This window comes from Ranitomeya imitator, chromosome 2, assembly GCF_032444005.1.
Source record: "Ranitomeya imitator isolate aRanImi1 chromosome 2, aRanImi1.pri, whole genome shotgun sequence".
Lineage (NCBI taxonomy): Eukaryota > Metazoa > Chordata > Amphibia > Anura > Dendrobatidae > Ranitomeya > Ranitomeya imitator.
In genome coordinates, this window is record NC_091283.1 from 390,318,067 (window position 1) to 390,342,912 (window position 24,846).

The 24,846-nt window shown below is 45.4% G+C and overlaps 1 protein-coding gene across 1 annotated transcript in view; it reads left to right on the top strand.

Moving 5' to 3' along the window:
- Positions 1-24,846, top strand: part of LOC138666984 (zinc finger protein 665-like) — a 110,815-nt gene that overhangs the window by 23,649 nt on the left and 62,320 nt on the right. Inside the window, exons 2-5 of the mRNA XM_069755192.1 lie at positions 2,633-2,779; positions 2,904-3,080; positions 3,164-3,287; positions 3,371-3,468. Of these exons, the coding sequence (XP_069611293.1) occupies positions 2,705-2,779; positions 2,904-3,080; positions 3,164-3,287; positions 3,371-3,468 (474 nt within the window). The 5' untranslated portion in view covers positions 2,633-2,704. The remainder of the gene's footprint in view (positions 1-2,632; positions 2,780-2,903; positions 3,081-3,163; positions 3,288-3,370; positions 3,469-24,846) is intronic.

The window sequence follows — 24,846 nt, forward strand, 5'->3', positions numbered from 1 at the left end:
CCTGTCCTGTATATATACACTGCACAGTACCGCTCCTCCTGTCCTGTATATATACACTGCACAGTACCGCTCCTCCTGTCCTGTATATATACACTGCTCAGTACCACTCCTCCTGTCCTGTATATATACACTGCACAGTACCACTCCTCCTGTCCTGTATATATACACTGCACAGTACCACTCCTCCTGTCCTGTATATATACACTGCACAGTACCACTCCTCCTGTATATACAGTTAGGTCCATATATATTTGGACAGAGACAAAAAAAAATTAACTTTGGTTATAGACATTACCACAATGAATTTTAAACAAAACAAATCAGATGCAGTTGAAGTTCAGACTTTCAGCTTTCATTTGAGGGTATCCACATTAAAAGTCAATGAAGGATTTAGAAGTTTCAGCTCCTTAACATGTGCCACCCTGTTTTTAACCCCTTCATGACCAGGGGATTTTTCGTTTTTCCGTGTTCGTTTTTCGCTCCCCTCCTTCCCAGAGCCATAACTTTTTTATTTTTCCGTCAATTTGGCCATGTGAGGGCTTATTTTTTGCGGGACGAGTTGTACTTTTGAACGACATCATTGGTTTTAGCATGTCGTGTACTAGAAAACGGGAAAAAAATTCCAAGTGCGGTGAAATTGCAAAAAAAGTGCAATCCCACATTGGTTTTTTGTTTGGCTTTTTTGCTAGGTTCACTAAATGCTAAAAATGACCTGCCATTATGATTCTCCAGGTCATTACGAGTTCATAGACACCAAACATGACTAGGTTATTTTTTATCTAAGTGGTGAAAAAAAATTCCAAACTTTGCTAAAAAAAAAAAAAAAAAAATTGCGCCATTTTCCGATACTCGTAGCGTCTCCATTTTTCGTGATCTGGGGTCGGTTGAGGGCTTATTTTTTGCGTGCCGAGATGACGTTTTTAATGATAGCATTTCGGTGCAGATACATTCTTTTGATCGCCCGTTATTGCATTTTAATGCAATGTCGCGGCGACCAAAAAAACGTAATTCTGGCGTTTCGAGTTTTTTTCCCGCTACGCTGTTTAGCGATCAGGTTAATACTTTTTTTTATTTGATAGATCGGGCAATTCTGAGCGCGGCGATACCAAATATGCGTAGATTTGATATTTTTTTTATTGATTTATTTTGATTGGGGCGAAAGGGGGGTGATTTAAACTTTTATGTTTTTTTTATTTTTTTCACATTTTTTTAAACTTTTTTTTTTAACTTTTGCCATGCTTCAATAGCCTCCATGAGAGGCTAGAAGCAGGCACAAGCCGATCGGCTCTGCTACATAGCAGCGATCTGCTGATCGCTGCTATGTAGCAGAATTGCACGTGTGCTGTGAGCGCCGACCACAGGGTGGCGCTCACAGCGACGGGCAATCAGTAACCATAGAGGTCTCAAGGACCTCTATGGCTACAATGGAGACGCATCGCCGACCCCCGGACATGTGACGGGGGTCGGCGATGACGTCATTTCCGGCCGCCCGGCCGGAAGCGGTAGTTAAATGCCGCTGTCTGCGTTTGACAGCGGCATTTAACTAGTTAATAGGTGCGGGCAGATCGCGATTCTGCCCGCGCCTATTACGGGCACATGTCAGCTGTTCAAAACAGCTGACATGTCCCGGCTTTGGTGCGGGCTCACCGCGGAGCCCTGCATCAAAGCAGGGGAGCCGGCATCGGACGGTATAGTACGTCCGATGCCGGTAAGGGGTTAAGCCACAGCCTCGTCCATCCCTTGTCAGCCAATTGCTTAACTGTCCTGACAATTGGAGGCAGCGGACTTGCGTACCCTGACAAACTGTTGGTAGTGGTGGGATCTGTGTGATCTCCCTGTTGTCATCTGTGACAGGCGCTATGATTTCCCTTCAGTAGACTGACAGACCGATCTACTGTTCTGTCCATACATCAGTGTGTCCACAGCATCGGCGCTGTCTCCGTTCTATGTAAGTTTTTCTTAATACTTGATATTTGGATTGAAATCCCCTGCTGTCACTATATGCACCTTTTGTATTGGCTACTTGCGCTTTAAATGTTTGGCTAAGCTCCCCACTCCTATCCCCTTCCAACCCCTGACGAAGCATTTGTGTTTTGGTGGGTGACCATATTGTTACCAGATATTTATATTTGTGGGATATTCATCCATTTCTATATTTGTACGATTGTTCTATGAATTGTATTTAATAAAGTTTCCACTTTTTAGAAATTGCAATCATTATTTCTGCCCTGACACTAATCCACTTCTTGATTTTTCTCGATTTATGCAGCGCCTTACAATTTTCTGTAGCTTCTATTAATGTTCTATCATTATTTATTACTGACGTCCCCAATTCTGCTTTCGCGATCTTTGTGGATGTTCCCTGCACCTTTAAAACTTTGTCTTGTTTTCATGAAATATTTAAGAAAGATTCAGATAATTTTAGATTTGTTCTGTGTTTTTTTTTTTTTTTGTGCTGGATTGAAGATATTTTGTGGTAAATCTCTGTATGTAACTATAATCGGATTGTGTTATACCAGGGGCAGGACGGGGCCATGACTAGATATAGTGATCATGTGACCCCGGTAACAGCTCCGGAGATTTCTTACATGGGATCTTTATGATGTTACATCGTCATCTTCTCCCCATTTAGATCCCTACAATAACGGGCCCTCTCAGTGGAGATCTTCTATATAACAGAATTTTCCTGACTGACCTAACAAGGATGGATAGGGACAGGGACAAGATGGAGAAGATATTACACCTCACTCTAGAGATGCTCTTCCGGCTTACTGGAGAGGTGAGAGATGCTGACAATGTCACATCATTCTTATCTATGGGAATAACAGATGGACAGAACTGGAGAGGTGAGGACTCTGGAAATGTCTGTAGTGAGATTTATTAATGTGTCTCTCCATAACCAGAATTACACAGTATTGAAGACCTCTATTGAGCGCTGTCAGGACCCTGTGTCTGAGGGATGGGGAAGACCGCTGAACCCAATCACAGGGCCTCCACCTCAACCCCTGATACATAAGAACATCAATGATGAGAAGATCCTAGAACTCGCCTACAAGATCATTGAGCTGCAGACTGCAGAGGTGACACTGCTGGGAATGCTGGGACATTATACAGTAATGCTGTGAAGGGACTGGGGGGATTACAGTATCATTGTATGTGTCAGGTTCCTATAAGGTGTCAGGATGTTGCTGTCTATTTCTCCATGGAGGAGTGGGAGTATTTAGAAGGACACAAAGATCTGTACAAGGACGTCATGATGGAGGTTCCCCAGCCCCTCACATCACCAGGTAATAGAGAGGACTAAATACACACGGCCCATAATTATCTGTATGTAAAGAATGAATTCAGTTCCTGTATATGTTTCTTCCAGTTCTATCCAGTAAGAGGACAACACCAGAGAGATGTCACCGTCCTCGTCTTCCACAGGACTGTAAACAAGAAGATCCCAGGGTCCCTCAGGATCATCAGGTAGATGGAGAGAAGGTGTCATGAGATCTCCCCTATGATGTGTAGAAGCTGTAAAGGTCTAGTGTTCAGTCTTGTTTTATCCACCACTATAAGGGAAGACTCATATGGCTATCTAGCGCAAACCGGAATTGCATAGCAATGCTCATACTGGCCGGCGGCTCTCCTTACCCTGACCCGAGCATGACAGTCATGGCTGAAAGTGTTGTCAGCCTTTAAATTGTTCAAAAAATGTTTGTCTTGTTATACACATGTTTCAATACACACAAAGAAACAAAAAAAACAATGAAAAAAAGGCAAATTGGACATCATTTTACACTAAACCCCAAAAATGGTCCAGACAAAATTGTTGCCACCTTTCTAAAGTTGTGAGTAAGCAACTTTTGACCGCTCATCAGATGCTTGAAACAAACTCAGCTATGGCAAATAACAGGTGTGGGCAATATGAAAATCGCACCTGAAACAAGATAGATGGGGATATGGAGCGCCCCCAGACGCAGGGCTGCGGTTTACTCGGTACCGGTCCTCTGCTGGCTCAGTTCTGGGGATGTCACAGTGGCTGGACCCGGTCCGTGACCCTGCTAAGGGGCGTCCAATGAAAGGTGATACGAGTCTGTCAAGGTTTTGTGATGCCACCTGTGGTATTCGGTCAAGGTGACCGACGCTGCTTGGGGCCCACTGTGGTGATGTGATGGCAGCTAGATGGTAAACCTTCCCACAGGTGAAGTATGTCCCCAGGGCTTCCCAGTAAGGTGGGTGGTGATGGTGTGAGGTGCAGACAATAACGAGGACACAGGGTTGCAGTCTCTTTACCTCTTTACTTGTGACTTCAGGATCCTCAATCCAGAGCACAGTTAACAGGGCTGTCTGAGACCGGCCGGTCCGAATGCACATCCAGAGTTCCCTTTGCAGGTGGAAATCGTTGCCTACCACTAGCGCCTGTGTGTTGTAGTGCTTCCCTGCTGAGCATTCGGGATAGTCCTCACAACTTCTATTCTCGTTCGTTCCAGTTCCTTCTAGTTCTTTCTATTCTCCGTTCCCCAGGTTTGTTATGGCTAGGACGCACCCGTTTGACGGGTAGGCTCGGAGCTCTTCCTGGACCCTAGAGACGCCCCTCTCCACGGTTGCCCCCTATGTCTGCTTAGGTGATGTAAGGTAGACAGCCAACCTATAATTAACTGTCCTGCGGTATTTGAAGTAAGGCCTAAAGTCAGTTACTTCCTCGGTGTTCTGGGCACCGGTTACGTGGCTCAGTAGGATGTTGTCGTTCTCGGGGCACGACTCCTACTGGCTCTCCTTTGTGCTTGATCTCGTTTCTCACTGTCCACAATATCTTTCGCTTCGTGTCCTTTCTTAGGATACCGCCGCAAGGTAGTGCATGCGCGGTTCCGTAACGTTCTGCCTTGTCGCTAGGTACCTGCCAGGTTCCCACGCCTGACAGGGACCCCCCTGAATCTTCCCCTCAACACCCCCTGCCACGGGATGTTGCCTGGACAAAACCCAGTCAGCTTCTGCCTAATTTCCTATCCAACCCCTAGTTTTACCAGTGTGAGGAGTGGCCTAATAAATAGAACCCTTTGCTCCCCCTAGTGGCCGGAGTGTGAAGTGTAATGTGTGCTGGTGATACCTGGTCAGGTGAACTCCTTTAGTGCCATCAGACGTACCATCACTCCCCTTAGTGGCAGAGCGACATTACTGCAACGACCAGGTCTCTGGGGCGCTGCAGATACATTTACTCAATCTTTGCATTGTGTGTCTGTATGTACCACTGTAAGCATGGAGAACAGAAAGAGGAGACAAAAACTGTCTAGGAGCTGAAGAACCAAAATTGTTGAACTATATAAACCATCTCAAGGTTACAAGTCCATCTCCAGAGATCGTGATGGTTTTGTCCACAGTGCACAACATAATCAAGAATGTTACAACCCATGGCACTGTAGATAATCTCTCTGGACAAGGACGCAGAGAAATATTGATGAAATGTTGCAACAAAGGATAGTCCACACAGGATAGAACAATGAAGTTTCAAAGAAATTCAAGCAGTCCTGCAGGTTCAGGTTACATCGGTGTCTGTACGAACTATCCATCAACAATTTAATAAAATGAAACAATGTCAGGACACCCAGGAAGACCCCACTGCTGACACAGGGAGATAAAAAAGCTAGATTGGAGTTTGGCAAAATGTACAGGAGTAACCCAAAATCCTTCTGGGAAAGTGTCTTATGGACAGATGAGACCGAGAGAGCTTTTTAGTCAAGCACCTCAGTCTACTTATACCAAAAACGGAATGAGACCTGCAAGGAAAAGAATACAGTACCTACAGTCAAATATAGTGGAGTTTTAAATATATTTTGGGGTTGTCTTGCTGCCTCTGGCTCTGCGTACTTTGACTGTATGAAAGGAGTCATGAAATCTGAAGATTACTATCAGACTTTGGCTTACATTGTAGTGCCCAGGGTATGAATGCTGGGTGTGCGACTAGGTTGTGTGTCAGGACAGTGACCCCAAACATACTTCAAGAAACACCCAGAAATGATTGTAAACAAAGCGTTGGAGACTTCTGAAGTGGCAAGCAATGAGCCTGGATGTAAATGCCATTGAACACCTGTGGCGAAATCTTAAAATTGCTGTTGGGAGAAGGCGCCTTCAGATATGAGAAACCTGGAGCAGTTTGCAAAAGAAAAGTGGTCCAAAATTCCATTTGAGAGGTGTAAGAAGCTTGTTGATGGTTGTGGGAAGCAATTGCAGTTATTTATTCCAAACAAATATTAATTTGAGGGTGCCAACAATTTTCCGGCCCATTTTTGGGACTTTGTGCGAAATGATGTTCAATTTGCTTTTTTTCCTCTATATTTGTGTGTTGTCCCAATACACACAATGGAAACATGTGCATAATGAAATTTGAACTGCATTACTGCACTAGAAATATGAAAAATGAGAGCTTTTAGCGCACAAAAATGGCCAATTTTATGTGTACCTCGTAGCCACGTTAAGGCATCTCTCTTATACGAGGTCCTACGTTTGACCTACCTCACTGAGAATAAACGTCTCCATCTGAATGGGTACATGTAAAAACCTCTTCTTGGACTCAAATTCTCTCTCTATGTGGAGGGGTATTGGACCTACTATAATTAAAACACCTGAAGCTAGGAGGCAGGGAGTGCACGATCAGAAGGCTAGAGAATACATTTCAAAAACCTGACCTGCACATCCAAACATAGACTGAGTGTGAACAGGTGCTGAACCCAGAGTCGCCAACTCGTATATAGTTAAACAAATAGGGCAGCACACTGCAGCGCCAAAACATGCAAACTTGAAAAAACGAAATTTGAACTGCATTACTGCACTAGAAATATGAAAAATGAGAGCTTTTAGCGCACAAAAATGGCCAATTTTATGTGTACCTCGTAGCCACGTTAAGGCATCTCTCTTATACGAGGTCCTACGTTTGACCTACCTCACTGAGAATAAACGTCTCCATCTGAATGGGTACATGTAAAAACCTCTTCTTGGACTCAAATTCTCTCTCTATGTGGAGGGGTATTGGACCTACTATAATTAAAACACCTGAAGCTAGGAGGCGGGGAGTGCACGATCAGAAGGCTAGAGAATACATTTCAAAAACCTGACCTGCACATCCAAACATAGACTGAGTGTGAACAGGTGCTGAACCCAGAGTCGCCAACTCGTATATAGTTAAACAAATAGGGCAGCACACTGCAGCGCCAAAACATGCAAACTTGAAAAAACGAAATTTGAACTGCATTACTGCACTAGAAATATGAAAAATGAGAGCTTTTAGCGCACAAAAATGGCCAATTTTATGTGTACCTCGTAGCCACGTTAAGGCATCTCTCTTATACGAGGTCCTACGTTTGACCTACCTCACTGAGAATAAACGTCTCCATCTGAATGGGTACATGTAAAAACCTCTTCTTGGACTCAAATTCTCTCTCTATGTGGAGGGGTATTGGACCTACTATAATTAAAACACCTGAAGCTAGGAGGCGGGGAGTGCACGATCAGAAGGCTAGAGAATACATTTCAAAAACCTGACCTGCACATCCAAACATAGACTGAGTGTGAACAGGTGCTGAACCCAGAGTCGCCAACTCGTATATAGTTTCTAGTGCAGTAATGCAGTTCAAATTTCGTTTTTTCAAGTTTGCATGTTTTGGCGCTGCAGTGTGCTGCCCTATTTGTTTAACTATATACGAGTTGGCGACTCTGGGTTCAGCACCTGTTCACACTCAGTCTATGTTTGGATGTGCAGGTCAGGTTTTTGAAATGTATTCTCTAGCCTTCTGATCGTGCACTCCCCGCCTCCTAGCTTCAGGTGTTTTAATTATAGTAGGTCCAATACCCCTCCACATAGAGAGAGAATTTGAGTCCAAGAAGAGGTTTTTACATGTACCCATTCAGATGGAGACGTTTATTCTCAGTGAGGTAGGTCAAACGTAGGACCTCGTATAAGAGAGATGCCTTAACGTGGCTACGAGGTACACATAAAATTGGCCATTTTTGTGCGCTAAAAGCTCTCATTTTTCATATTTCTAGTGCAGTAATGCAGTTCAAATTTCGTTTTTTCAAGTTTGCATGTTTTGGCGCTGCAGTGTGCTGCCCTATTTGTTTAACTATGTGCATAATGAAACACGTGTAATTGCAATAATTTTATGGGAGAAATATTTCATTTTCTGGAACAATTTCAAGGGTGCCAACCTGTTCGGCCATGACTGTATTTCTATGCAGCTGGCACACTCGGGTAGGGAGAGCCGCTAGCAATTTGAGTATTGCAATGCGAGCCCTGTCGGTTATACAGCTCTCTGACCCTTCCCTCATACAATAATAATAATCTTTATTTTTATATAGCGCTAACATATTCCGCAGCGCTTTATACAATACAATACAATGTATTCGAGTCCCTTCCACACTCCCATCTGACTCTATTAGACACATGACCCCGGAGTGCAGCATAAATCGGAGTGATCAGATTTGAGGATGGAAAGATTGAGCAATCTAAATGACTTTGAACACGGTCATTGGTGCTAAATTAGCCAGCTCCAGTATGTAAAAATTGGGGAAGAGTATACTGAGAATGGAGTTATCAATGAGAAATATCCAGTGATATTGAATCCCATGGATGTTATCAATGTATCAGGGGAAATGTGAACAATAGTGCTGAGGACATGTGGTACAGTTATACACACTGCAGATGAAAACTGCGCTAGTGTTCAACTAATGTGTCTGAATGCAGCCATTAGCATGGGCAACAGTAGCAGGAGACCAGTCCCAGGGTCATTGCCGTCCTACAGAAAGGAAAGAGAGCAAATATGATGTTACTGAACAATGGAAATCATTGTCTGTTCAGATGAATCTTGATTGATGGCACAAGCAGCATGAATCCATAGACCTTTTCTGTCAGGGGTCCACAGTTCTTACTGGTAGAGGTGAAGTAATGGTGTGGAGGATGTCTCTTTGCACTGATATCCGTGGATAGTTGTTAGAACACTAGGACTTGTCTACGTATTGTGACCGATCACGTTTTTTCCTTCATGACAGCTGTTTTCTCTATGGTAGAAGGACAATGACCCATACCATTTTCTGTTTCCAGCAGAGGCAGAAAACGTATAGCACATAACTTATAGCGTTTCCAGCAGTTATTATTATTTATTTATATAGCACCATTAATTCCGTGGTGCTGTACATGAGAAAGGGGTTACGTACAGAGTTATAAATATCGTTTATGGTAAACACATTTACAATGACAGACTGGTACAGAGGGGAGAGGACCCTGTCCTTGCGGACTTACATTCTATTGGATAATGGGGAAGAGACAGAAGGTCGGGGGTGCGGCAGCTCCAGTGGTGGTGAGGAGGCAGCTCGGGTGGTGGTGAGGCGGCAGAATGGTTATTGCAGGCTGTAGGCTTTCCTGAAGAGATGGGTTTTCAGGTTCAATCTGAAGGATCCGAGGGTGGTGGATAATCGGACGTGTTGAGGCGCGGAATTCCAGAAGATGGGTGATATTTAGGAGAAATCTTGGAGGCGGTTGTTTGAGGAGCGAATAAGTGTGGAGGAGAGTAGGAGGTCTTGGGAGGATCGAAGATTACGTGAGGGAAGATATTGGGAGATGTAGGGAGGGGACAGGTTGTGGATGGCTTTGTAGATCAGTGTTAGTAGTTGGAGAATTGGGAGCCAGTGGAGGGATTTGCAGAGGGGAGAAACGAGGAGAGAGGTGGACAGACTGGAGAGATGCAAGAGAGCTAGTGGGGAGGCCACAGAGGAGAGTGTTGCAGTAATCGAGGCGGGAGATGATGAGGGCATGCACAAGAGTTACATCCCGTAGCTTTCGCTGGCCCTCCATCTTTCCTGATAGCACTTTCCTTCTTTTCCATGCAGACCACTTTCTCTGTACAATCCATGCCCTGGATTGGCTATCTAGATTTTTATAAACTCCAGGTCAGGGTTCAGGTAGTTTGACACAACCATATAACAAATAGTTCAATGCTATATCCAGATTAAGTGGGATTTGTTTTTCTTACTTGTCATCCATGTGCAATCTGTTATTTTTAGCAGCAGATATTAATTAGTGATGAGCCAATATACTCATTCAGCTGCGGCAAGAAAAACTAAATCTCCGAACACTTACAAATACTCGGAGGACCCCCGGGAAATCTCAATTAACGAGTGTATTCGCTCATCACTAATATTAATCATTTACAAGTTTTACCATTTCCAGTTTTCTATGTTAAAGGTTTGCACTGCATCTGTAAAAGTTGGAAAAATCTAGGATCCCTTCGCAGGGGGAAATATATAACAGGTTCATAAGCAGTGAAGTACATTACAATATCCTTGATAGTATAAACTTAATTGCAAGTATCTGATATACAACAGTCTTAATTTAGTCATCTTCAGATTAGTGAGGGGGAAGAAAAAAAAAGGCGGGGGAATCAGAGGTTTTGAGTGTTAGTGACAAGAGATAAGCTGACATGAGTACTTAGGTCAGATATACCAATAAATTGCAGAAATCCAAACGTTAGGGCACTGTTATATGTTAAATGGCGAGGGACATTGTCCTGGAAAAATTGTCATCATCGTGCGCTTGGATCCAGGGATCCCAGATGCTCTGGAACGTATCAATAGTATCAGTTTTAGTGGCCTCGATTTTCTCGTATAGCATTATTAGGTCTATCCGTCTCCTCACTTGTATAAATGACAACGTATTTTTTTCCATTGACTTGCGATATGGTTTCTGGTGGCCATAGTAATAAAATCAATTAGACGACAAGTTCTGTTATCAGCATGAACCGGTCCGACTCCAAAGAGTAAGGCTGTGTGCACACAATGCGGATTTAGTGCGGATCTGCAGCGGGTTTTTTTGCGCAGAAGCTCTGCAGATCCGCAAAGTGATTTACAGTACAATGTAAATCAATAGGAAAAAAAAATGCTGTGCTAATGGCGAGGAAAATTTCGCATGAAAAACGCTGCGGATCAAAAGAAGGAGCATGTCACTTCTTTTGTGCAGATCTGCAGCGTTTCTGCACCCTTCCATTATAGAAATCTGCTGTGGTAAAAAACGCATGACATCCGCACAAGAGCCGAATCAAATCCGCAACAAAAACGCATAAAAAACCGGATCAAATCTGCACCTGCATTTTCTGCCAGGAGATGCGGATTTTGTGCAGAAAAATCTGCACCCGAATCCGCAATGTGTGCCTAATACTGTTGGTGACAGAAGCAGTTTTGTTTTTAGAACTGTGTTGATTAACTTTACCACATCTTTCCAAAGTGACTTCACTATTGGACATGTCCACCAAATGTGGAGTGTATCTCCCTCATCCGTGCATCCTCTTAAACATTTGTTAGGGATTGTATGATAAATGTTATGTAAAAAGCTAGGAACTTAGTGTATTCTATGGAATAGTTTAAGAGATGTCTCGGTTAATGCGATTTGGTGACTTCCTTTTAATATATTCTCATAACATTTAAACCATCTTTGAGGTGTGAGGGTAACTCATAAGTCATTCTCCCATTAATCCATGACCTTTAGTTTTTAGTCATTTCTGGGTTGATTGAATGTAGAATATAGATATGATATAAGGCCATTTCCCAATGGGTCATATAAACATTTTAATTCGAAGCTTGTAGGTTTTGGGTTTGGAGCGTTAGTGAACATGGTATGCAGGAAATGAAAGATTTGTTCAAGTCTGAAGTTTTCCGAGGTTGGTATGTGATATTTTGTGATCAAGTCTTGTTTCGACATTAGTTGAAAATGTGATGTTAAACGTTGTAACCTAGTTAATTTGTTTTTGTTTCCACCAAGTATGATTTTTAGAAGCCACGCCGGGAGGAAACCTGGGATTGTCAAATAATTCTAAAAGGGGTGAGGGTTGGGATTGGAGTGAAAAATGGAATCTAGTAGCTCTCCAGATACGTAATGAATGGGATGTAGAAGGTGAATTTAAATATAATTCTTTTGGTAGCGGGCCAGTGGCCCAGATAAGACTCTCCAAGGAGAAGGGCACTATGTGGGAGCTTTCTATCTGAGACCAGATGGGTGCATGTTGCTTAGCAGTCACTGCTGCCAGTTGAGCAATTTGAGCTGCTTTGTAGTATAGGGAAAAATTCGGTAAGGAGACTCCTTGTTGTTTGTGTCTAAATAGGATTTGTTGGGAAATGCGTGATTTTTTTTTATTGTTCCAAATGAAACGTAATATTTGTGAATTTATTGATTTGAGCGTCAATGAAGGTAATGGAATTGGTAGGGAGCGAAAAAGATATAAAAATTGGGGTAGTGTTACCATTTTTATTGAGTGAATTCTGCCTAAACAGGAGAGAGACGGGGTGGACCAATGTGATAAAGCTTGTGTGAACTTTTGTAATAGAGTGGTGTAATTGTATTTAAATAAAATGTTTTTGGTGGGAGTAAGGTTGATTCCTAGATGGGTGATTTTTTTTTTTTTTCTTTAACTCGTAAACGTGGATGGTTGAGTCTCGGCAAATTACGGATAATAAAAAAAAAATGCAGCCATACATGATTGTCCCTCATGAAGTTTGTTATTCAGCTGCACTTCCTCATTGAATAACATTGGTCCGAATGCATTATGATTTTTTTGACTGGCATTCAGACAACATTCCCTTACACCAAGTCTCTGTTCTTGCTGTCTCATGGTCCCCGCAAGTGCTTGGCTACCTAATATGGACCTCCAGCTAAGAACCACTAAAGTTTCTTTTTCTACTTCCTTACTGATTCTCTGATCTGGTCCAAAGCTACACTCCAGTTTTTCGACCACTTATCAGTATCGGGAACAGTTTAGGCTACTTTCACACTAGCGTCGGTACGGGGCCGTCGCGCTGCGTCGGCCCGACGTACCGACGCATACTGTGCAAGCGCCGCACAACGAGGGCAGTGGATGCATTTTTCCAGCGCATCCGCTGCACAATTGTGAGTTGCGTGGAGGTGGGGACGGAGTTTCGGCCGCGCATGCGCGGTCGGAAATGGCGGACACAGCGCAGCAAAAAACATTACATGTAACGTTTTTTGCTGCCGACGGTCCGCCACAACACGACGCAACCGTCGCACGATGGTTGCGACGTGTGGCAAAGTGTCGCAATGCGTAGCTAATGTTAGTCAATGGAGAAAAAACGCATCCTGCAAGCAATTTTTCAGGATGCGTTTTTTCTCCTAAACGACGTATTGCGACGTGCAGTGCACGACGCTAGTGTGAAAGTAGCCTTAGAAGCAAAAACAATGAACCACCTAAAAACATCTCTAACAACTCCCCCAACTCCAGGGCTGACCCTCTGTAACTCTCCCCTGCACAGCTGCATGGCTGACCCTCTGTATATCACCCCTGCCAACTGCAGGACTGACCCTCTGTAACTCTCCCCTGCCCAGCTGCAGAGCTGACCCTCTGTAACTCTCTCCTGTCCAGGAGGCAAATGGCGCTCCGTCCCTTTCGAGTCTCTCCGTATGGCTAAGCAGTACTGTACAGCCACATATGGGGTATTTCTACATTCAGCAGAAATTGTGGGGCAAATCTTCGTGCCATTTTTACCCATTTCCCAGTATGAACATGTGATATTTGGGGCTAACACATAATCTTGGTAGTAAAAATGTAAATTATTTTATCTTCACTGCTCAATGGTATAAAATTCTGTGACACAACTGTTCTCGGAGCTTGACGAGTATTTCCGAAGTTGCTCAGCGGGAGCTCGGGTCCCTGTCCTGCATGTTTGGCGCTCTTTAGGCTGCTTTTACACTTACCGTGATTTTGAGGTCCGAATAGATTTATATGGGGCCGCAATAATTTCATGGTGTGCCGTATGGCCATGGGGGCCGTATATATGGCCGTGATAAAATATTTAACGCTGAATTGATATCAGTGCTAGCCAGGCATGCAGTGTATGTGGCAGACTGCAGTGCATATAGCAAGAGGGTCCATTCCAGTTCTGTCTGCTGATGCTGCTATAACAGATATTTGGAGACATCGCCCCAGGTATCAGGGGCCAGCAATACATTTTTTTTTTTGGATCTTAACCCCTTCCCGACCCATGACGCCACGTAGGCGTCATGAAAGTCGGTGCCAATCCGACCCATGACGCCTATGCGGCGTCATGGAAAGATCGCGTCCCTGCAGATCGGGTGAAAGGGTTAACTCCCATTTCACCCGATCTGCAGGGACAGGGGGAGTGGTAGTTTAGCCCAGGGGGGGTGGCTTCACCCCCTCGTGGCTACGATCGCTCTAATTGGCTGTTGAAAGTGAAACTGCCAATCAGAGCGATTTGTAATATTTCACCTATTATAACTGGTGAAATATTACAATCCAGCCAAGGCCGATGCTGAAATATCATCGGCCATGGCTGGAAATACTAATGTGCCCCCACCCCACCCCACCGATCGCCCCCCCAGCCCCCCGATCTGGCCGGTACACTGCTCCGGCTCCCCTCCGTCCAGTGCTCCGCTCCCCCCCGTGCTCTTGTCCGCTCCCCCCGTGCTCCAATCACCCCCCCCCGTGCTCCAATCACCCCCCCTGCACTCCGATCCACCCCCCCGGTGCTCCGTTCCACCCCCCCGTGCTCCATTCCAGCCCCCCCGTGCACCGTTCCACGCCCCCCGTGCTCCGTTCCACCCCTCCCGCGCTCCGATCCCCCCCCCCCCGTGCTCTCCCCCACCCCATCATACTTACCGATCCAGCCGGGGTCCCGTCCGTCTTCTCCCTGGGCGCCGCCATCTTCCAAAATGGCGGGCGCATGCGCAGTGCGCCCGCCGAATCTGCCGGCCGGCAGATTCGTTCCAAAGTGCATTTTGATCACTGAGATATAATCTATCTCAGTGATCAAAATAAAAAAAATAATAAATGACCCCCCCCCCTTTGTCACCCCCATAGGTAGGGACAATAAAAAAATAAAGAAATTTTTTTTTTTCCACTAATGTTAGAATAGGGTTAGGGGTAGGGTTAGGGGTAGGGGTAGGGTTAGGGCTAGGGGTAGGGTTAGGGGTAGGGTTAGGGCTAGGGGTAGGGTTAGGGGTAGGGTTAGGGTTTCGGTATGTGCACACGTATTCTGGTCCTCTGCGGATTTTTCCGCTGCGAATTTGATAAATCCGCAGTGCTAAACCGCTGCGGATTTATGGCGGATTTACCGCGTTTTTTTCTGCGCATTTCACTGCGGTTTTACAACTGCGATTTTGTATTGGAGCAGTTGTAAAACCGCTGCGGAATCCGCACAAAGAAGTGACATGCTGCGGAATGTAAACCGCTGCGTTTCCGTGCAGTTTTTCCGCAGCATGTGTACAGCGATTTTTTTTTCCCGTAGGTTTACATTGAACTGTAAACTCATGGGAAACTGCTGCGGATCCGCAGCGTTTTCCGCAGCGTGTGCACATACCTTTAGAATTAGGCTATGTGCACACTGTGCGGATTTGGCTGCTTTTTCATATGTTTACCATGTAAACATATGAAAAACCAAATCCGCTGTGCCCATGGTGCGGAAAATACCGCGCGGAAACGCTGCGTTGTATTTTCCGCAGCATGTCAATTCTTTGTGCGTATTCCGCAGCGTTTTACACCTGTTCCTCAATAGGAATCCGCAGGTGAAATCCGCACAAAAAACACTGGAAATCCGCGGAAAATCCGCAGGTAAAACGCAGTGCCTTTTACCCGTGGATTTTTCAAAAATGGTGCGGAAATATCTCACACGAATCCGCAACGTGGGCACATAGCCTTAGGGTTAGGGTTGGAATTAGGGTTGTGGTTAGGGTTGTGATTAGGGTTATGGCTACAGTTGGGATTAGGGTTAGGGGTGTGTTGGGGTTAGTGTTGGAGTTAGAGTTGAGGGGTTACCACTGTTTAGGCACATCAGGGGTCTCCAAACGCAACATGGCGCCACCATTGATTCCAGCCAATCTCGTATTCAAAAAGTCAAATGGTGCTCCCTCACTTCCGAGCCCTGACGTGTGCCCAAACAGTGGTTTACCCCCACATATGGGGTACCAGCATACTCAGGACAAACTGCGCAACAATTACTGGGGTCCAATTTCTCCTGTTACCCTTGTGAATCTAAAAAAATGCTTGCTAAAACATAATTTTTGAGGAAAGAAAAATGATTTTTTATTTTCACGGCTCTGCGTTGTAAACGTCTGTGAAGCACTTGGGGGTTCAAAGTGCTCACCACATATCTAGATAAGTTCCTTGGGGGGTCTAGTTTCTAAAATGGGGTCACTTGTGGGGGGTTTCTACTGTTTAGGCACACCAGGAGCTCTGCAAACGCAACGTGACACCCGCAGACCATTCCATCAAAGTCTGCATTTCAAAAGTCACTACTTCCCTTCTGAGCCCCGACGTGTGCCCAAACAGTGGTTTACCCCCACTCATGGGGTATCAGCGTACTCAGGAGAAACTGGACAACAACTTTTGGGGTCCAATTTTTCCTGTAACCCTTGGGAAAATAAAAAATTCTGGGCTAAATAATTATTTTTGAGGAAAGAAAACGTATTTATTATTTTCACGGCTCTGCATTATAAACTTCTATGAAGCACTTGGGGGTTCAAAGTGCTCACCAAACATCTAGATAAGTTCCTTTCGGGGTCTAGTTTCCAAAATGGGGTCACTTGTGGGGGGTTTCTACTGTTTAGGCACATCAGGGGCTCTGCAAACGCAACGTGACGCCCGCAGAGCATTCCATCAAAGTCTGCATTTCAAAACGTCACTACTTCAATTCCAAGCCCCGGCATGTGCCCAAACAGTAGTTTACCCCCACATATGGGGTATCACCGTACTCAGGAGAAACTGGACAATAAATATTGGGGTCAAATTTCTCCTGTTACCCTTGGGAAAATAAAAAAATTCTGGGCTAAATAATTATTTTTGAGGAAAGAAAACGTATTTATTATTTTCACGGCTCTGCATTATAAACTTCTATGAAGCACTTGGGGGTTCAAAGTGCTCACCACACATCTAGATAAGTTCCTTTGGGGGTCTAGTTTCCAAAATGGGGTCACTTGTGGGGGGTTTCTACTGTTAAGCCACATCAGGGGCTCTGCAAACGCAACGTGACGCCCACAGAGCATTCCATCAAAGTCTGCATTTCAAAACGTCACTACTTCACTTCCGAGCCCCGGCATGTGCCCAAACAGTGATTTACCCCCACATATGGGGTATCAGCGTACTCAGGAGAAACTGGACAACAACTTTTGGGGTCAAATTTCTCCTGTTACCCTTGGGAAAATAAAAAATTGCAGGCTAAAAGATCATTTTTGAGAAAATAATTTTTTTTTTTTATTTTCATGGCTCTGCGTTATAAACTTCTGTGAAGCACTTGGGGGTTCAAAGTCCTCACCACACATCTAGATTAGTTCCTTTGGGGGTCTAGTTTCCAAAATGGTGTCATTTCTGGGGGATCTCCAATGTTTAGGCACACAGGGGCTCTCCAAACGTGACATGGTGTCCGCTAATGATTGGAGCTAATTTTCCATTTAAAAAGCCAAATGGCGTGCCATCCCTTCCGAGCCCTGCCGTGCGCCCAAACAGTGGTTTACCCCCACATATGGGGTATCAGTGTACTCAGGACAAACTGGACAACAATATTTGGGGTCCAATTTCTCCTATTATCCTTGGCAAAATAGGAAATTCCAGGCTAAAAAATCATTTTTGAGGAAAGAAAAATTATTTTTTATTTTCATGGCTCTGCGTTATAAACTTCTGTGAAGCACCTGGGGGTTTAAAGTGCTCAATATGCATCTAGATAAGTTCCTTGGGGTGTCTAGTTTCCAAAATGGGGTCACTTGTGGGGGAGCTCCAATGTTTAGGCACACAGGGGCTCTCCAAACGCGACATGGTGTCCGCTAACAATTGGAGCTAATTTTCCATTCAAAAAGTCAAATGGCGCGCCTTCCCTTCCGAGCCCTGCCGAGTGCCCAAACAGTGGTTTACCCCCACATATGAGGTATCGGCGTACTCGGGAGAAATTGCCCAACAAATTTTATGATCCATTTTATCCTATTGCCCATGTGAAAATGAAAAAATTGAGGCGAAAAGAATTTTTTTGTGAAAAAAAAGTACTTTTTCATTTTTACAGATCAATTTGTGAAGCACCTGAGGGTTTAAAGTGCTCACTAGGCATCTAAATAAGTTCCTTGGGGGGTCTAGTTTCCAAAATGGGGTCACTTGTGGGGGAGCGCCAATGTTTAGGCACACAGGAGCTATCCAAACGCGACATGGTGTCCGCTAACGATGGAAATAATTTTTCATTCAAAAAGTCAAATGGCGCTCCTTCCCTTCCGAGCCTTACCATGTGCCCAAACAGTGGTTTATCCCCACATGTGAGGTATTGGTGTACTCAGGAGAAGTTGCCCAACACATTTTAGGATCCATTTTATCCTGTTGCCCATGTGAAAATGAAAAAATTGAGGCTAAAAGAATTTTTTTGTGAAAAAAAGTACTTTTTCATTTTTACGGATCAATTTGTGAAGCACCTGGGGGTTCAAAGTGCTCACTATGCATCTAGATAAGTTCCTTGGGGCGTCTAGTTTCCAAAATGGGGTCACTTGTGGGGGAGCTCCAATTTTTAGGCACACGGGGCTCTCCAAACGTGACATGGTGTCCGCTAAAGAGTGGAGCCAATTTTTGATTCAAAAAGTCAAATGGCGCTCCTTCCCTTCCAAGCCCTGCCGTGCGCCCAAACAGTGGTTTACCCCCACATATGAGGTATCAGCGTACTCAGGACAAATTGGACAACAACTTTCATGGTTCAGTTTCTCCTTTTACCATTGGGAAAATAAAAAAATTGTTGCTAAAATATAATTTTTGTGACTAAAAAGTTAAATGTTCATTTTTTCCTTCCATGTTGCTTCTGCTGCTGTGAAGCACCTGAAGGGTTAATAAACTTCTTGAATGTGGTTTTGAGTACCTTGAGGGGTGCAGTTTTTAGAATGGTGTCACTTTTGGGTATTTTCAGCCATATAGACCCCTCAAACTGACTTCAAATGTGAGGTGGTCCCTAAAAAAAATGGTTTTGTAAATTTCGTTGTAAAAATGACAAATCGCTGGTGAAATTTTAACCCTTATAACTTCCTAACAAAAAAAAATTTTGTTTCCAAAATTGTGCTGATGTAAAGTAAACATGTGGGAAATGTTATTTATTAACTATTTTGTGTCACATATCTCTCTGGTTTAACAGAATAAAAATTCAAAATGTGAAAATTGCGAAATTTTCAAAATTTTCGCCAAATTTCCGTTTTTATCACAAATAAACGCAGAATTTATTGACCTAAATTTACCACTAACATGAAGCCCAATATGTCACGAAAAAACAATCTCAGAACCACTAGGATCCATTGAAGCGTTCCTGAGTTATTACCTCATAAAGGGACACTGGTCAGAATTGCAAAAAACGGCAAGGTCTTTAAGGTCAAAATAGGCTGGGTCATGAAGGGGTTAATCCTGATTATTTGCTTAAAAAGCAATCCAGAGAACACCATTTTTCTGCTCCATTTGCTTGTTGGCACTGCAGAATACAGGCAGATTCTTTCCATATTACAGCGCTACAAATCCATCTATTTAAAACTGTGGTTTGTCCGTCACGTTACCTACAGGCCGTAACACGGATCACATATAAGTTTTCTCCAAATTCAACCATTTGTATTGAACGTGGAAAATATTGTCCTCCATTTAAAATGGACAAGGGTCGGGGAAATGGATGTGATGGTGCATGCAGAGGCCGTGGGCAGGCTGAAATTGTGCCACAACAATCACATCTTCTCCCCCGACTTTTCTGTTCGAATTACTATGGGACCGCAGCACACCACTATTGAACCCAGAGCAGTGTCAAAAGATTGTTGGTTGGATAGTGGATAATGCTTCCAGTTATTTTGCCACCACCACCCTGTCTTTCACTCGGTCAAGTCTCAGTAGCCGTGAGTCTGGACCGCATATTCCTCACTTTGATCCTCCTTCCTTCCACTATGCCGAGTGCCCGGAGACAACTGATCCCACACGTGGACATTCCGAAGAGCTGTTCACTTTTCCATTTATAGTTTTGGGCCTGTCACGCGTTCCTCTTGATACGATGCAAGAGGAGATCGCATGTAGCGATGCCCAAATATTTGAGCAGCCACGGTCACACGAAGGAGATGGTGGGAAAGTGTCATAAGAGGTGGATGATGATGAGACACAAATGCCAGAAAGTCAGGAGGAGGACCAGGGTGCGGAAGTGGAAAACGAGGTGGTGAATGATATAGTAACTGACCCAGGCTGGCAGGAGGACTTGCAGAGCAAGGACCGCAGCACACAGGGGGAGGGAGGCATAGCACCCCTACAGGCAGGAAGAAGCAGTGTGGCGGCCGCAGACAGAAGGTGGGCAACCATTCCCCATAACACCAACACGGCATAAGTGGCCAGTCCAACTGTTGGGTCTTCCCAAGCAAAACTACCAGCCTGACCACCAACATGATCAGGCACATGGCATCAAAGTACTTGACTTTGTGGACCGAACCCCTTCTTATGCTGTTGTGTGTGCAAGTAACTCCCCTGTCCATGGTATATGCGAAGATGCCTCCTGCCGTGCACTTGTCGTTGCACACACTCAACTAGCACCATCAGTGAGCACCTGCACATCCTTGTCCCAGTGCAGCGTTCAGTTGTCCATACCCCAGTCCTTGGAACGCAAGTGCAAATACACAGCCAATGCCCCACAGGCCACACTGCTAAATTCACACACTTTGCGACTTCTTGCGCTCCAAATGTTGCCTTTTAGACTCGTGGAGATAGAAGCTTTCTGCAACCTGATGGCGGCGGTCATCCCTCGGTACTCGTTCCCCAGCCGCCACTATTTCTCCCAGTGTGCTGTCCCCAAATTACACAAGGACGTGACCCACAACACTAGAGACAGTACATCTTGCTGATGGCACACTGGGTTAACATAGTGGAAGCCGAGACCTTGGGACGGAATACGTCCTCCCGACGCCGAGGATTGTGGGCCCTAGGTCAATCAGAGTTGCCCCCTAAGTCTACAACTCCTGCACCTCCTCTCCTCCTCCTCCTCTTCAGCCTCGATCTTTGAAATGACCACATCAGTCACAAGCTGGAAGCACTGCCTCAGCCAAGCGGCAACAGGCTGTGCTGAAGCTAATATGCTTAGGTGACAAACTACACAATTTTGAAGAGTTGTGGACAGCTGTGAAAGAGCAGGCAGATCTGTGGCTGACACCGCTGAACCTACAGCTAGGCATAGTCGTGACAATGGCCAGAACCTGGTGGCGGCTCTTAGGTGAGGTAAGCTCACACATGCACCACGCCTGGCCCATGTGCTTAACCTCGGGGTTCAGCGGTTTCTCAAAACCTACCCGGAGCTGCCGGATCTGCTTGTCAAAGTATGCCGCCTGTGTGCCAATTTTAGAAAGTCAGCACAGCTTCTGCCGCCTTTGCCGTGCTTCAGCAACATTGGCGGCTTCCGGCTCACCGACTGGTGTGTGATGTCCCCACGCATTGAAACTATAAACTGCAGATTTTGGAAAGGATTTGTGAGCAAAAGAGGGTAGTTGTTGACTACCAGCATCAGCAAGGCCGTCGATATTAAATTCAGACCCCACACATGAGACCTCAGGAGTGAACATAGATGTCAAACATATGTACCATCCTCCAAAGCTTTGAGGACTCCACCAAGATGGTGAGCTGCAATGACGCCATAATTGGCGTCACCATCCCGCTTCTCTGTTCTGAAATGCTCTCTGCTCACAATCAAAGGATGCATTGCAGGCGGAGCACGATGAGATGGAGCAAGGAACCATACAGAGTGATTAAACACAGCCCAGCCTCCTCTCATCCCAATGTGGATTGGGTGACAATGAGGAAGAGGAGGAACAGGAGCTAGTTTCATGCTCTATAGACGGTACTACTTGCCCAACTGTCATACTGTCTGTTCAGCATGAATGGCCTGAGGACAGGGAGAAGGAGGAGGAGTTCATGGTCAATCGTCCTCTTGGTGAGGACATGGAAGTCTTGCCTGTTAGCAGTCTGGCATGCATGACTGAGTTTGTTAACCCCTTAGCGACCGCCGATACGCCTTTTAACGGCGGCCGCTAAGGGTACTTAAAAAGTCCATAGCGCCCCCCAGAGGCCGATTTTCTCCGGGGTCTCGGCTGCCGAGGGTAGCCGAGACCCCAGAGAACATGATTCGGGGGTTTTTTAACCCACCCCGCATTTGCGATCGCCGGTAATTAACCGTTTACCGGCGATCGCAAAAAAAAAAAAAAAAAAAAAAGCGATCTCTTTTTAATTTCTCTGTCCTCCGATGTGATCGCACATCGGAGGACAGAGAAAAGGGGTCCCAGGTGGCCCCCCAATACTCACCTAGCTCCCCCGATTCTCCTCGTGTCTCCCGGTGGGCGCCGCCATCTTCAAAATGGCGGGCGCATGCGCAGTGCGCCCGCCGGCCGGCACCGGGAGAATCTTTGGGGTCTCGGCTGCCGGGGGTAGCCGAGACCCCAAAGAGCACGATCGGGGTCGGTATTACCGACCCCTGTTTTGCGATCGCCGGTAATTAACTGTTTATCGGCGACCGCAAAAAAAAAAAAAAAAGTAAAGTGTAATTCTCTGTCCTTTGATGTGATCGCACATCAGAGGACAGAGAAATAGGGGGATTCGGGGACCCTAGCATACTCACCTAGGTCCCTGGATCCTCTTGCTGCTCCTCCTGGCCGCCGGCAGCAGAACATGGCGGACGCATGCCCAGTGCGCCCGCCATCTGTCTCCATCTGCCGGCCGGCAGGAGAACAGCAGTTGGGGCTAAAATTAGGGGTAGGGTTAGGGTTAGGGGTAGGGTTAGGGGTAGGGGTAGGGTTAGGGTAGGGTTAGGGGTAGGTTAGGGTTAGGGGTAGGGTTAGGTTAGGGGTAGGGTTAGGGGTAGGGTTAGGGGTAGGGTTAGGTTAGGGGTAGGGCTAGGGTTAGGGCTAGGGTTGGGGCTAAATTTAGGGTTAGGGTTGGGGCTAAATTTAGGGTTAGGGTTGGGGCTAAACTTAGGGTTAGGCTTCTTTCACACTTACGTCGGTACAGGGCCGTTGCAATGCGTCGGCCCGACATACCGACGCACGTTGTGAAAATTGTGCACAACGTGGGCAGCAGCTGTAGTTTTTCAACACATCCACTGCCCAATCTATGTCCTGGGGAGGAGGGGGCGGAGTTACGGCCACGCATGCGCGGTCAGAAATGGCGGATGCGACGTACAAAAAAACGTTTCATTGAACGTTTTTTTGTGCCGACGCTCCGCCAAAACACAACTGATCCAGTGCACGACGGATGCGACGTGTGGCCATCCGTCACGATCCGTCGGCAATACAAGTCTATGGGCAAAAAACGCATCCTGCGGGCACATTTGCAGGATCCGTTTCTTGTCCAAAACGACGGATTGCGACGGAATGCCAAACGACGCAAGTGTGAAAGTAGCCCTAGGGCTAGGGTTAGGGTTGGGGCTAAAGTTAGGGTTAGAGCTGGGATTAGGGTTAGGGTTTGGATTAGGGTTGGTATTAGGGTTAGGGTTGGCATTAGGGTTACGCTTGGGATTAGGGTTAGGTTTGGGATTAGGGTTAAGGTTAGGGTTGTGATTAGGGGTGTATTGGGATTAGGGTTAGGTTTGAGGTTAGGGTTGAGATTAGGATTAGGGGTGTGTTGGATTTAGGGTTTTGATTAGGGTTATGGTTAGGGTTGACATTAGGGTTGTTTTGGGGTAAGGGTTGTGATTATGGTTAGGGTTAGTGATTAGGATTATGGATGAGGTTGGGATTAGGGTTAGGGGTGTGTTGGGGTTAGGGTTGGAGCTAGAATTGGGGGGTTTCCATTGTTTAGGTACATCAGGGGGTCTCCAAACACGACAGTCAATTTTGAGCTCAAAAAGTCAAATGGTGCTCCCTCCCTTCTGAGCTCTGCCGTGCGCCCAAACAGTGGGTTACCCCCACATATGGGGCATCAGCGTACTCGGGATAAATTGGACAACAACTTCTGGGGTCCAATTTCTCTTGTTACCCTTGTGAAAATAAAAACTTGGGGGCTACAAAATCTTTTTTGTGAAAAAAAAAATATTTTTTATTTTCACGACTCTGCATTCTAAACTTCTGTGAAGCACTTGGGCATTCAAAGTTCTCACCACACATCTAGATAAGTTCCTTGGGGGGTCTAGTTTCCAAAATGGGGTCACTTGTGGGGGGTTACTACAGTTTAGGTACATCAGGGGCTCTGCAATCGCAACATAATGCCCACAGACCATTCTATCAAAGTCTGCATTCCAAAAAGGCGCTCCTTCCCTTCCGAGCTCTGCCGTGCGCCCAAACAGTGGTTTACCCCCACATATGGCGCATCAGCGTACTCGGGATAAATTGGACAACAACTATTGCAGTCCAATTTCTCCTGTTACCCTTGTGAAAATAAAAACTTGGGGGCTACAATATCTTTTTTGTGGAAAAAAAAATATTTTTTATTTTCACGACTCTGCATTCTAAACTTCTGTGAAGCACTTGGGCATTCAAAGTTCTCACCACACATCTAGATAAGTTCCTTGGGGGGTCTAGTTTCCAAAATGGGGTCACTTGTGGAGGGTTTCTACTGGTTAGGTACATCAGGGGCTCTGCAAACGCAACATAATACCCGCAGACCATTCTATCAAAGTCTGCATTCCAAAACGGCGCTCCTTCCTTCCGAGCTCTGCCGTGCGCCCAAACAGTGGTTTACCCCCACATATGGGGTACCAGCATACTCAGGACAAATTGGACAACAACTTTTGGGGTCCAATTTCTCTTGTTACCCTTGTGAAAATAAAAATTTGGTGGCTAAAAAATCTTTTTTGTGGAAAAAAAAAATATTTTTTATTTTCACGGCTCTGCATTATAAACTTCTG